Genomic DNA, 14,888 nt, shown 5'->3' with positions numbered 1-14,888 from the left:
GAGAGAGAGAGAGAGAGAGAGAGAGAGAGAGAGTAGGAGGCGGAGGCGGCGCACCCCTCCCAGTAACACACAAAGCAGAACTCCTCGAGGTTAAAGCCTCAAGCGTAAGCGTCACCATTGTGTCTGAGACGCTGCACGTGTCAGGCTACGGCTGTGTCATCTCACCAACATCAGTAAATGACATTCATTAATGTGGTGTTTCTCCTGCAGATATTAGTGAGAGTGTCATAAGTTTATCATGCATGCTTTATTGCGACGGTGACGCCAACCGATCCAGACACTCGTACTCACACACAAACGAGACCACACACGCGTTTCATTTATTCACTAAAGATCATAAATAAAATCATATATATATATTTTTTTTTCTTGCGATGGACGTATTGTTCCACATCTCAGATTTGTAAGACTTCATATTTCTTGTTATCTTTTAATCTATTGTCGTATGTTTATCTTGAATATGCACGATGTCTTCTGCTGTGTAACATTTCCTAATACCAAAGCCGCGACGGATTGGTGCTTAGCGACAGAAGTCTTGATCCCGCAGCTTCGAGGTTCCGAGGTGTCTCGCCTCAACGGTTGAATTTCCCGCCTCACTACGTCATCGCTAAGCAAGTGTTTGAATATAGACTTTTTTTCATGTAGTAGGGGCACCGGCCTGGGCAACAAAACTGTAATAAAAAAAAAAAAAAACTGTAATAAAAAAAAGCCCACTGAGGTGCCGGTCCCAGAACAGTCAAAAGCGGTAGTCAAAAATTACAGGATAAGTGTCTTGAAACCTTCCTCTTGAAAGAGTTCAAGCCATAGGAATTAGGAAATACAGAAGCAGGCAGGGAGTTCCAGAATTTACCAGAAAAGAGAAAAAATGAATACTGGTTAACTCTTGCATGAAAGAAGTGGACAGAATAGGAATGAGAGAAAGAAGAAAGTCTTGTGCAGCGAGGCCGCGGGAGAAGGCATGCATGCAGTTAATAAGATCAGAAGAGAAGTTGGCATGAAAATAGCGATAGAAGATAGCAAAAGATGCAACATTGCGGCGATGAGAAAGAGACTGAAGACAGTTAGAGGAGAGCAGATGATAAGACGAAAAGTTTTTGAATCCACCCTGTGTAAAAGGGTGATATGAGTGAAAACCTCCCCCATACATGGACGGATAAGGCCCCTGTATAGAGTTAGCAGTTGGTGGGGGTGAGAAAAACTGGTGGAGACCACTCAGAATACCTAACTTCATACAGCCTGTTTCAGCTAGAGATGACATGTGAAGTTTCCAGTTTAGATTATAAGTAAAGGACAGACCGCGGATGTTCAGTGTAGAAGATGGAGGTAGGTGAGTGTCACTGAAGAAAAGGGGATAATTGTCTGGAAGATTGTGTCGAGTTCATAAATGGAGAAATTGAGTTTTTGAGGCACTGAACAATACTAAGTTTGCTCTGCCTAAATCAGAAATTTTAGAGAGATTAGATGTCAGGCGTTCTGTGGCTGCCCTGCGTGAACTGTTTATCATCAGTGTAGTTTATCATCAGTGTAGGAGCGTGTCAAATGGTCTTTTTGTTTTAGGCTTAGACTGGTCAGGATCTCTACGTATAGGGAACCTCCCTTCAGACCTCCCCATGCCATGGGGAGAGCACTTCCTTACCCAACGCCACGGAGCGAGGAATCCTATCCTCTTCGTCCAAAAACCAAGAACGGTACAACAAAAGAATCTCACAGCTATAGTGCAATGTGAATAGACAAGTAACCGACAGGAGTGGAGGAGGTTAAGAGAAGCATTTGTCCTGCAGTAGAGCCGTAGAGGTTGCTGAGGATGATGGCGAAGACAGTGGTGGGTGTAGTGGCAGTGTTGTGTAAGTACTAATGGTACTGCTGGGAGAGTGTTTGGTAATGACTCTGGTCTCTGGCAGGGTGTTGGTGTAGCAAAGAGACCGACAGACAGACGGACAGACAGATAGGCAGACAGACAGGCGGACAGACCAAACAGATAAAAAAAAAACAGAAGCAGAGGACCCAAATATTCTTGTCTCATAAGACAAAGATCAGATCTTTGCCCTATAGGCTGCTTATCATCTTCGGAAACAAAAATCCAAGCCAGTCGCTTTGGGATATTATGTTGCTCTCAAAGCTGACATTCAGATAATTTGTAATGCGGCTGAAGCTCTCACCTGCAGGAAGTTCTTGCAGGTGCTGCTCAGATACACAAATAGAGGGCTTCTTGTCAGTCCTACTCATGTGCTGTGGATTCTAGAATGCTTCCTCCACGTGAGTCTGATTGCTCATTGTTCTTTGATCCTTTAAGAAAAAATCATTTGCTCTACGATATTTTCATTAATAAACAGTGTGACCAAGAATAATTGTTGTGCTTACCGATGAACTCTTTCCCCTTGCCAAAATTTATTTCTGTTGCATTTTGCTCCTCTGAGATGAAAAAAAAATGTCTTCTAGATCTTGATACATACGAACTCGGATGGCTTTTCTCCATATTTTTTTAAGAAGATTGCTGCAGCCTGAGTACCAAAAATTGGCAGTAGTATTTAGATTTTTTTCACGTTTTTTGTTTTTCTCTCTCTCTCTTGCATATATTAGGACACATTCTAAGTTCGGATTCCGTAAGGGTTTAGGTTCATGTGATGCTCTCTTGACTGACTCTTGACCTGCAGTGCTCTTTGGACACTTGGCTTCAGTTTCGAGTTGTTACCATTGATTTTAGTTCTTCTTTCAATGCCGTGAACTATAAGGTTCTAATCCATATGCAGCAACTCCCTGGTAATGGTGGAAATCTCTTTGTTTTTTAAAGACTTTTCACCAATAGATCACTGTGTGAGCTAACCTACTCTCTTGCCGACGCTCTTGAATGCTCCGAATTTTCCACCATCTTGCTACGACTACAGAGTCACTCTAAAACTATATTTATGTGTGCTGTATACCTCTCTCATAACTCCTCTGACTATGAAAAAAAAAAAAAAAAAAAAACGACTAATTCTCGAAGTGGAGCACATTTTGATATATTCCCTTTCGCGGAGATCTCCATTCTTGGAGACTTCAGTGTTCACCATCACCGTTGGCTTTCCTCCCCCTTCACTGGCCAATCTGGTGAACTAGCTTTTAACTTTGGTATCCTCCACGAGCTAGAGCAATTAATGCAACACCTTACTCATATTCCTGACTGTATTGGAGATACGCCCAACATTCTTGACTTTCTCCTAACCTCTAATCCTTCTCTTTCGGGCTCCTCTGATCTCAGCTTCATATCTGTATCTTCTCCCATCGCTCCAATCCCTCCCCAGGATCCCCCAAAGCGGAGGTGCCTCTGGCGTTTTGCTTTTGCCAGTTGGGGGGACCTGAGGAGGTATTATTCCGATTTTTTTTAAATCTTGGTCATCCTCTTTTAGGGATTTTGGTGAAACTTTCGCTGTTGCCTAAGACATAGTTAAACCATTTGACAAATTCAGGTACGAAGCTTTGATTCTCAAACTATCCTACTGCAGTTTCTATTTTTCTCTCTGTAAACTCATATCAAGTTTTCTTTCTGACCGTTTTATTGCTGCTGTGGTAGATGGTCACTCTTCTGAATCTATTAACAGTGGTGTTCCTCAGCGTTCTATCCTGTCATCCACTCTCTTCTTATTTTTCATCAATGATCTTCTAAGACAAACTATTTGTTCTATCCACTTCTATGTTGATGACACCACCCTGCACTTTCCACATGTTTTCATAGGAGTCCAACCCTTCAGGAGTTAATTAAACAGCTCAAACAGGGAAACCACAAAATCCCTGACTTCTGATATCTCTAAAATTTCTGATCAGGCAGAGCAAACTTAGTATTGTTCAATGCCTCAAAAACTCAATTCTTCTATCTGTCAGCTCAAAAAGAAAAAAAACAACCTTCCAGATAAATATCCCCTCTTCTTCAATGACACTCGTCCCTCTCTTTTACACTGGACATACTCGGTCTGTCGTTTACTAATAATCTAAACTGAATTTCACACCTCTTCTCTACGCTTCACATGTATAGGGGATTCCACTCATACTGCTGTTTTAAACAAGATGGAATCAAAAGCATTTTCGTCTTATCAACTTGTAAGCGCCGTACGTACTGGAGGTGACTGAAACGAGCTGTGCAGTACTCGCTCTTTGTATTCAGAAGCGGTCAAACCTGTGAATTAACATATTACCACTAATACTGAGAATAGCACAAAAGAGTATATCAATAGGTAAAACGGGTATTGCAGTACATCAATGTCGTGACACTTCACGTCGTCAATTCCGTAACATATATGAGTCAATACAGAGTTACGTACACTTTAGTGGGTTCAGTCGGTTCTACAGATGAACACCACCAGTACAAACACAGCAAGTCGCCCTCTCGTCTGCATGATCTGATGTACGTCATTATGTTACGTTAAGTGTACTTATATTAACACACATCACTAAATCCTCACAATTACGTTAGTATCTAATTACTACAAGTAGTTACATTAATTATGTTGACACACATCATTAAATCCTCGTGGTTACATAAGTATCTGTTACCTAACACTATGATGAATACATACACAGTGCGGGGAACAGGCGTCTTCTTGGTTGTATGCAAGGGATTACACTTGGGGATTTACCGAGATGAGAACTCGGGGATTTACTGGGATTTACTCTCCGCGCCTCCCGAGACACGTCTGACGTGTAGGCGTGACTCGTGAAGTGGCTTTGGAGATGCTGCTGGGCCCCTACAGCCTATGATGTTCATTATGCTGTAGGTATGTTATCAACACTCACGTCATAACAACCGACCCTTCGACGAGAAAAATAGCTGAGAGGGCAAAGTCAACGCATCCCCTCGGCCCTACTAATCTCTCACTCTGTTGTGCTGGCGCGTAGGCGCGCCATACACTGCTCATGTATAACAACCAGTTGCTACAAATAATACAACGCTAACAAATAAAACATAAAATGTCACATTACAATGTACGTATATGCGTATCTCTAGCCGTCGTATAAGTTGTACATATACGAGTACAGCGGCGGCGGCTACACAACTCCTCTTCTTTAACTGACTGTCTCAGCCTCTTTCTCATCGCCGTAATATTGCATCTCTTGCTATAATCTACCACTATTTTCACGCAGACTATTCATCTGATCTTATTAACTGTATTTCTCCCATCCCCCCACCACCCACCCACCCACACACACACACACACACACACACACACACACACACACACACACACACACACACACACACACACACACACACACACACACACACACACACACACACACACACACACTTAGTTAACAGTTAATGAACAACCTAAGAGGGTGATAGAATGTAGGACAAACAGAAAATAGAGAGGAAAGATTAGATAAATTTTGCTAGGCTGACTTGGAACTAAATAGGCAGCAGAGATGCTTGTATGAGCAGCGAAGCACGGGGGATGTCACACTGATCGACCTTGGTGAAGTGGACGATGATCACTCGCTGCAACCAAGGCACATACTACTATCAGTGTACTATGAGTTGGCAGTTGAGCGGTGGACGGCGTGACGCAAGGATGAGCAGTGAGGCGCTCTTCCCTTCCCTCGGGGCACTGGAACATGTGCTGACGGTCGCAGGAGTCTTGGCAGTGTCCAAGATCCTCCTGCAGCTGCTGTGGAGTGTGGGCAGCGGCGTGAGGATCCACTTCTGGTCGCGGCTGTGGAAGAAGCGGCTAGTGGAAGACTATGGGCGGTGGGCAGGTAATGTACCAGTGCGTGGTGAGTGGTGCCCTGCCCCTGTCCCTTGGTAACAGCAAGCAAACGCTCCGCAGTGGAGGTATTGGGGCTTGTTACCTTGAGAATGTAAATTTTCTTTGGACTTAGCTATTTCGGAAACCTGTTAGCAAAGAAAATTTTATTGAAATGAAAATATGACAGTATTTCTTAACATGAGATCCTGGGTGTTGCGAAGTGCCGCATGTAAGCCTTTTTTTTTTTTTTGTAGGAAAAATAAATAAATAAATAAAGGCCCACTGAGATGACAGTCCCAGAAAAAGGATTCAAAGCGGATGTCAAAAACTGAAGGATAAGTGTCTTAAAACCTCCCTCTTCAAGGAATTCAAGTCATAGAAAGGTGGAAGTACAGAAGCAGGCAGGGAGTTCCAGAGTCTACCAGAGAAAGGGATGAATAAGTGAGAATAAGTGAGAACTCTTGCATTAGAGAGGTGGACAGAATAGAAGTGAAAGAAAGAAGAAAGTCTTGTGTAGCGAGGCCGCGGGAGGAAGGGAGGCATGCAGTTAGCAAGATCAGAAGAGCAGTTAGCATGAAAATAGCGGTAGAAAACAGTGAGAGATGCAACATTGCGGCGATGAGAGAGAGGCTGAAGACAGTCAGTTAGAGGAGAGCAGTTGATGAGACGAAAAGCTTTTGATTCCACCCTGTCTAGAAGAGCGGCATGAGTGGAACCCCCCCAGACATGTGAAGCATACTCTCATACATGGACGAATAAGGCCCTTGTACAGAGTTAGCAGCTGGGGTGGGGCTGAGAAAAACTGGCGGAATTGTGTCAGAACATCTAACTTCATAGAAGCTGTTTTAGCTAGAGATGAGATGTGAAGTTTCCAGTTTAAATTATAAGTAAAGGACAGACCAAGGATGTTCAGTGTAGAAGAGGGGAACAGTTGAGTGTCATTGAAGAAGAGGGGATAGTTGTCTGGAAGGTTGTGTCGAGGTGATAGATGGAGGAATTGAGTTTTTGAGGCATTAAACAATACCAAGTTTGCTCTGCCACAATCAGAAATTTTAGAAAGATCAGAAGTTAGGCGTTCTGTGGCTTCCCTGCGTGAAATGCTTACTTCCTGAAGGGTTGGACGTCTATGAAAAGACGTGGAAAAGTGCAGGGTGGTATCATCAGCATAGGAGTGGATAGGACAAGAAGTTTGGTTTAGAAGGTCATTGATGAATAATAAGAAGAGTGGGTGACAAGACAGAACCCTGAGGAACACCACTGTTAATAGATTTAGGAGAAAAACAGTGAACGTCTACCACAGCAGCAATAGAATGGTCAGAAAGGAAACTTGAGATGAAGTTACAGAGAGAAGGATAGAAGCCATAGGAGGGTAGTTTGGAAATCAAAGCTTTGTGCCAGCCTCTGTCAAAAAGCTTTTGATATGTCCAAGGCAACAGCAAAAGTTTCATTGAAATCTCTAAAAGAGGATGACCAAGACTCAGTAAGGAAGGCCAGAAGATCACCAGTAGAGCGGCCTTGACGGAACCCATACTGGCGATCAGATAGAAGGTTGTAAAGTGATAGATGTTTAAGAATCTTCCTGTTGAGGATAAATTCAAAAACTTTAGATAGACAGGAAATTAATGCAATAGGAAGGTAGTTTGAGGGATTACAATGGTCACCATTTTTTAGGAACAGGCTGAATGTAGGCAAGCTTCCAGCAAGAAGGAAAGATAGATGTTGACAGACAGAGCTGAAAGAGTTTGACTAGGCAAGGTGCAAACACGGAGGCACAGTTTCGGAGAACAGTAGGAGGGACCCCATCAGGTCCATAAGCCTTCCGAGAGTTTAGGCAAGCGAGGGCATGGAAAACATTATTGCAAAGAATTTTAATAGGTAGCATGAAGTAGTCAGAGGGTGGAGGAGAGGGAGGAACAATCCCTGAATCGTCCAAGGTAGAGATTTTAGCAAAGGTTTGAGCGAAGAGTTCAGCTTTAGAGACAGATGTGATAGCAGTGGTGCCATCTGGTTGAAATAAAGGAGGGAAAGAAGAAGAAGGAAGGAAGGAGTTTTTTGGCTAATTGGATAACAGACTTGGCATGGTTTCTGGCAGAAGTATAAAGTGCATGAAATTCTGGAGATGAAAGGCTTAAGTAGTTTTTTGTGGGCCATCTCTCTATCATGTATAGCACGAGAACAAGCTGTGTTAAACCAGGGTTTGGAAGGTTTAGGTCGAGAAAAAGAGTGAGGAATGTATGCCTCTATGCCAGACACTATCACCTTTGTTATGCGCTCGGCACACAAAGACGGGTCTCTGACACGGAAGCATTAGTCATTCCAAGGAAAATCAGCAAAATACCTCCTGAGGTCCCCCCCAAGCTAGCAGAGGCAAAACGCCAGAGGCACCTTCGCTTAGGAGGATCATGAGGAGGGACTGAAGCGATAGGACAAGGTACAGATATGAGATTGTGATCGGAGGAGCACAACGGGGAAGAGAGGGTGATAGCATAAGCAGAAAGATTAGAGGTCAGGAAAAGGTCAAGAATGTTGGGCGTATCTCCAAAATGGTCACAAGTACGAGTAGGGTGTTGCACCAATTGCTCTAGGTCGTTGAGGATAGCAAAGTTGAAGGCTAGTTCACCAGGATGGTCAGTGAAGGGAGAGGAAAGCCAAAGCGTTTCGATGAACATTGAAGTCTCCAAGAATGGAGATCTCTGCAAAAGGGAAGAGAGTCAAAATATGCTCCACTTTAGAAGCTAAGTAGTGAAAGAATTTCTTATAGTCAGAGGAGTTAGGTGAGAGGTATACAGCATAGATAAATTTAGTTTGAGAGTGACTCTGTAGTCGTAGCCAGATGGTGGAAAACTCGGAAGATTCAAGAGCGTGGGCATGAGAGCAGGTTAAGTCGCTGCGCACATAAACGCAGCATCCAGCTTTGGATTAAAAATGAGGATAGAGAAAGTAGGAGGGAACAGAAAAGGGGCTACTGTCAGTTGCCTCAGACACTTGAGTTTCAGTGGGAAAAAGAAGATGAGGTTTATAAGAGGAGAGGTGGTGTTCTACAGATTGAAAATTAGATCTTAGACCGCCGCGAATGTTGCAGAAGTTAATGAAGAAAAAGTTGAGGGGGGTGTCAAGACACTTAGGGTAGTTGTCAGAAGGGCAGTCCGACCTGGGGACATTTGTGGTCCCCTCCCCAGATGGGGACTCCTAGGCTGGTGTAGGAGTCGTCATGATAATTACGAAATTTTGAGTGAAGGGTGTGTATGTTATTAGGTGCTTGTAGTTTTGTGTGGAGGAAGAGAGTTGTCTTTAGAGGGCAGGCTGTGACTGCCCCCTTGTGTTGTGAGACACAAAGGGAAACGTTCAGTGAGGACACAGCTGGGTTTAATGGTATGTTCACAGCACCCCTTGATCCAGTACTTTAGACCTCAATGGGAGTAATTATCGTTTCGGCAGGTGCCTACTGCCTCCTCCCCCTGTACAGTGTCAGGTACAAAAATATCGAAGGGATGCTTTTTTTGACAAGAGAGCGCTTTCATAATAAATATTCTTATTTTCAGTTGTGTTAATGAGTTTTAGCGAGAAAGATTAAGAAACCCTCTAATAAGATGCAGAATTCAGCACATAATTGTTTATTCTGTTTTTCTTTATATATATATATATATATATATATATATATATATATATATATATATATATATATATATATATATATATATATATATATATATATATATATATATATATATATATATATATATATATATATATATATATATATATATATATATATATATATATATATATATATATATATATATATATATATATATATATATATATATATATATATATATATATATATATATATATATATATATATATATATATATATATATATATATATACTGTATATAGAGGGTGCGGACACAGCTTTGATCATCCTGAAGGGCCCTGAGACACTAAGCCTTGCGTGTCCGCAGTGGTGACGGGCAGCACTGATGGCATCGGGAAGGAGTACGCCAAGGAGCTGGCCAGGAGGGGCATGAACCTGGTCCTCGTCTCGCGCACCATGGAGAAGCTGCACAAGGTCTCGGCGGAAATTGGTAAACAAACATGCACACTTTTCTGGTGACAGATGGCGCGCTTGACAACTGTGTTTAGCATTTTCTTATTTCTAAGACCTTGGATTTTACTTGTTATTACTTTTCAAAGCTGCTCTGCCTGAAATTGAATGTGTTTTCGTTATGAAGTCTTGCTTCCTGTGTCGTCATCTTGCCATACGCAAGAACAGCTAGCAATGACAGGATGTGGAATGATTCACTGACGGAACACTCAGGTGTTCGTCAAGGTGCTTGCCAGGTGTACACAGTAGGAAGTTTGGCCAGAAGAGGAAGATGTGAGTTTGTGATTGGCGGCTGATGTTGACTTAAGTATGTACTGTGTGGGTGAGTTGTGGTTTGCATTGTGTGCCGCAGTGCGGGAGTTCGGCGTGCAGACGGAGGTGATACAGGCTGACTTCAGTGGCGGTCGTCCCATCTATGAAGACATCGCCAAGGGCCTGCAGGGCAAGGAGATTGGGATCCTGGGTGAGTTTTGTCCTTGGCTGCTACGCACGGCAGTACGAGTATGTAGTTACCTTATACAGACAGATGATAGATATGCAAGAATATCCTGTTAGTCTCGAGACTTTTTCTATCTACCTACTGTATTCTTCTCCCACCACAGTGAACAACGTCGGGGTCTTGCTGTCTGAACCCCAGGAGTTCGGGGACGTGTCTGAGAAGGACATCTGGAGCCACGTCAACGTCAACGTGGCCTCGGTGCCCGCCATGACCAAGCTGGTGCTGCCGGGCATGCTGAGGCGAGGCCGCGGTGCAATAGTCAACGTGTCCTCCATCAGCTCACTATGTCCTGTCCCCATGATCGGCATCTACTCGGCCACCAAGGTGTGTCCCTGAGACCAGCGGCGCCTCTGACACCCAGCCGCTCTTTGCTCTCCTTGGAGAACACAGCAGTCGTACAATACATGCGTATAATAAACAGTCCAAACTGCAAATTGTAGGACCAGCCAGTATACAGAAAACCTCGGATGTTCCTCCACAGGCATTCGTGGACTTCTTCTCCCGCGCGCTGCAGTGTGAGTACCGCAACTCAGGAATCACCGTGCAGACTCTCATCCCCAGTTATGTCTCCACCAACATGACCAAGTACTGTGACCTCGTCCATAAGCCCGGTGAGTACCTTGCCGGTCTAAGACAGTCCCGCCGCCTTTGCTTTTTCTCTCTTCTTCACGTTACTTAGCGCCAGAACTATTCTTCAACGGGTCAAAAACTCTTCCATCAATAGAAAATGTCAAAATATTTTCAGATGTAACTACCCCCGCTACTGACTCATATATAAAGGGGCGTTTCCTTTACATTGGTCTCTTAAACATGGTGGAATCCAAAGCATTTCGTCTAATCAATTAATTGATTGTCTTCAGTTTTACTCTCTTTCCCACAAGGTTTTTTGTCTTTTGCAGCTTTCTGTCACTATTTTCATGCTAACTGTTCTTCTGACTGCACGCCTTCCCTCCCGTGTATTCGCCGCAAAAAGGCTTTTCACTTTCATCCCTATTATGCACCCTTATGAAAGAGTCAACTAGTATTTTCAGTCTTTCATCCCTTTTACTGTTAAACTCTGATATGTTTCCGTATTTCTTTCTGCGTAAGACTTCAACACTTTCAAGAGGGAGGTTTCAAGACACTTTCCGACGTAATTTTGGAGTTGCCTTTGAACTGTCTCCTCTGGGGTCAGGCTACTTTGGTGGGCGGGACTTTTCTTTATCAGTTCTTCCCTCACCAATGTTCACTCATGTGCCACGCCTCCTACCCCAGGCGTGTTCATCCCCACCGCCCCGACCTACGCCTCCAGCGCCATAAACACCCTGGGCTACGCGCACCACACAACGGGCTACTGGTCTCACAGCCTGCAGGTGGGTATGTGCTAAGCTAGAAAAGTAACTCTCTCTCTCTCTCTCTCTCTCTCTATATATATATATAGAGAGAGAGAGAGAGAGAGAGAGAGAGAGAGAGAGAGAGAGAGAGAGAGAGAGAGAGAGAGAGAGAGAGAGAGAGAGAGAGAGAGAGAGAAAAGAAAAAAAGAATAAAAAAATATCAGACTAGTGTTTTGTATCCTTTCAAGGAAATAAAGAGGTGGCTTTTTGAACCATCATTATTACGGTTACGGTTTATAAAGAAACATGCGCAATATTGCAGATAGAACAAATTATCAAATAATCAAATAATAATGATAATGATGATGATAATAATGATAATAATAATGATAATAATAATAATAATGATAATAATAATAAGAAGAAGAAGAAGAAGAAAAAGAAGAAGAAAAAAAGAAAAAAGAAAAAGAAGAAGAAGAAGAAGAAAAGAAGAAAAAAATTATAATAATTATAATGATTATAATAATAATAATAATAATGATGATAATAATAATAATAATAATAATAATAATAATAATAATAATAATAATAATAATAATAATAATAATAATAATATAATAACAATAAAAATAATAAAATAGCACGAGTAAATCAAGAGTAAAAAAAAAAAATGATCAATAAACAAAAAACCGGAAACGCTACTACAAAAAAAGAAAAAAAGGACACCAATCAAAGACATAAACTACTGAAACGATGAAATGAATAACCTACCAACACTGAACAAAGAAATACAATAACAGTAATAATAATAATAACAATAATAATAATAATAATAATAATAATAATAATAATAATAATAATAATAAAATATCTATTGCAGTTTTAGTAATGATGACTCTTGTAATCCCCTCCCCCACAAAAGAAAAAAAGGAACGTACATAAGGTACTGAAGAAGAGAAGAGTAAGGTCGGCCACACGCTAATACGGACTCTCTACCTCACGTACTGTTCACACACTCCCTGCCTGAAGACATTAATAAACTGGCGTGAATGAAACCAAGGATCAAAACTTCTTACGTCTGACAGCAGCAAAACACTCCTTTATCATCACGCTAAATTTTCACAAATCGATAGTCATAATATTATAAAGTCCCTAACAGTAAATTTAGTTCAGAATCACGAAAGAAAGCTGCATAAAAACAAATTATGCTACACCATACGCTTCAACAAAAATACATAAGAAAAGGAACTTCAGAACACACTAGCAGATTAACTTTCCCACGGCAAGACTCACCCACTTCAGCTCAACACGTGATGTACACTCCCATGGTAAACTGAAAACATTGTAAAGGACAAGTAAGCGACACTCCTCTTGACGGCTGGACGGGGATTGATTGGTGACTGGCATTGGCTTTGTGATGACTTTATATCTGTTGATCGAGCTGAAAATGGAGGTGCTGCCTTGGGTCGCATATAAGACTTTTTTTTTCGTTCTCTGTGGAAATAAAGAGCCTTGAAACATGTAAAGTTGAAAAGAAGACATGTTACAATTTTAAAAGTAAGAAAGTGATAGCATAACATTACAGAAATAATTTAGGAGCAAATGGCATACTAAACTCATACAAAGTATTATGGGACAAGCTAGTGTGGGAACAGGAAGGATAGACTGAGCCTATCTTGGCACAGAGCGTGGGAACAAAGGTTGACAAATAAATATATAAATAGGAAAGAATGAAAGATAATGAAGAACGGAAGGAAGGAAGGAAGAAGACGATTAGTGGTCGTATTAATATATAAGTTGCTTTTGAGACTCAACTGATGACTGCTTTCCCTTCACCACCTCCTCTTAAGTAACATTTAGAGAAAGTACTTAACAGAGCCTCACTTTCCTTTTCAGGCTTACTTCTTCAACCTCTGCCACCACCGGCTCCTGATACCCCTGGTCGGGAAGTGGTATCAGATACAAAAGGACGGAATGAAGAAGAATCAGGAGTAATATGGCAAGGCGGAAATTTCAATATACTTAAAACAATCGATTGTCCTCTAACTCGAATTTTTGTCCGGCGATTTTCGCTTAACGCGGACTAAAAATGCAAAAGGAAAGTCTCTTGTTACGCGACCAAGATCCGCTCTAACATGATTTTTCGCTTTGGTAACACATGCCCGCCACGCCACCCCTCACGAGTCATGCATTCAAACTGAACGACTATTTTCATTGAATCGTGTGTATCCGGTCGTTTTTTTTTTTTTTTTTTTCAAATAACTCTTCTTAAAGACAAGAACAGTGAGTAATTGGGAAGTTGGAGAGAAGACAGTGATAGGCAGATAGTCAGGGCCTTTAGGGTAAAAAAGTCAGTCATCCGCATTGTATTTTTGGCCCCAAACTTTACCAATAATCAATGAGCTCGAAAAAGATACTTTGGGCGGAGGTGCAGAAGGCAATAAGGGGTTTCAAGGGTCCTTCTCACGCAATATTTCTGTAACGCGACGGCCTTGCAGAAGAAAATGATCGCGTCAGAGGAAAACCGACTGTACTTATGATACATTGCAGAGAATTTACGCTTATAAGAGGTTTTAAATGTTTTTATATGCATTCCAGTGTTTAAACATTTTTTTTTTTATTGAGTTAATTTCGCGCATGTCAATAATAACTGATTGACTTGTATGACCTTAATTTGCATTATTATAATTTTCTTGAGTTAAACTCTTACATGTTATTGGTAAGTGATTATTTGTGTGACCTCAGTGTATATCATTATGTGTTACGTCTTCGAGTACCCTCTTGCTTCTCGTGTTGACGTCTTCTAAGTGCACTGATAATCTATTTAGCTCACTCGTCTTAATGTTACTATTTTAGTGTTTCGTTCTGTTTGTGAACTTTAACCTTTTGTACCAAATACTACTACTACTGCGATTACTACTACTACTACTACTACTACTACTACTACTACTACTACTACTACTACTACTACTACTATTACTACTACTACTACTACTACTACTACTACTACTACTACTACTGCTGCTGCTGCTGCTGCTGCTGCTGCTGCTGCTGCTGCTGCTATTATTGTTATTGCTACTGAAGGACGCAGCAGGAGAGGACCTAAAAGAACGGGAGACATCTCCAGCTTCCGCCAGCGCCCGCCAGACAGTACAAGATAGTGCCGACGGTGCTCCGAGCTTCCACGCCTTCTTTCTTCTACCGCGCCTCCTCCAGTATGTTGCTGTTCGCCGCCGACCAGGTGCGAGCTG

At 41.8% G+C, this 14,888-nt stretch overlaps 1 protein-coding gene across 1 annotated transcript; it reads left to right on the top strand.

The window, feature by feature from the left end:
• The first annotated feature begins 5,421 nt into the window (after window positions 1-5,421).
• LOC135099702 (inactive hydroxysteroid dehydrogenase-like protein 1) lies at window positions 5,422-13,899 on the top strand. Its single transcript, XM_064002133.1, has 7 exons — window positions 5,422-5,727; window positions 9,683-9,805; window positions 10,178-10,288; window positions 10,428-10,648; window positions 10,806-10,935; window positions 11,579-11,676; window positions 13,534-13,899. The coding sequence occupies exons 1-7, from the start codon at window positions 5,460-5,462 to the stop codon at window positions 13,630-13,632; spliced, it is 1,050 nt and encodes a 349-aa protein (XP_063858203.1). The 5' UTR covers window positions 5,422-5,459; the 3' UTR covers window positions 13,633-13,899.
• The last annotated feature ends 989 nt before the right edge of the window (window positions 13,900-14,888 follow it).

This window comes from Scylla paramamosain, chromosome 4 (assembly GCF_035594125.1).
Source record: "Scylla paramamosain isolate STU-SP2022 chromosome 4, ASM3559412v1, whole genome shotgun sequence".
NCBI lineage: Eukaryota > Metazoa > Arthropoda > Malacostraca > Decapoda > Portunidae > Scylla > Scylla paramamosain.
Note: the sequence above shows the minus strand (reverse complement) of the source record. Positions and strands in the feature narration are given on the sequence as shown.

Excerpts from the sequence above, each read along its gene's own strand:
- LOC135099702 (XM_064002133.1), top strand. The coding sequence starts at position 5,460 with ATGATCACTCGCTGCAACCAAGGCACATACTACTATCAGTGTACTATG. Across the intron at positions 9,806-10,177 it reads CAAGGTCTCGGCGGAAATTG|TGCGGGAGTTCGGCGTGCAG; the intron begins GTAAACAAACAT and ends TGTGTGCCGCAG. Across the intron at positions 11,677-13,533 it reads ACTGGTCTCACAGCCTGCAG|GCTTACTTCTTCAACCTCTG; the intron begins GTGGGTATGTGC and ends TTTCCTTTTCAG.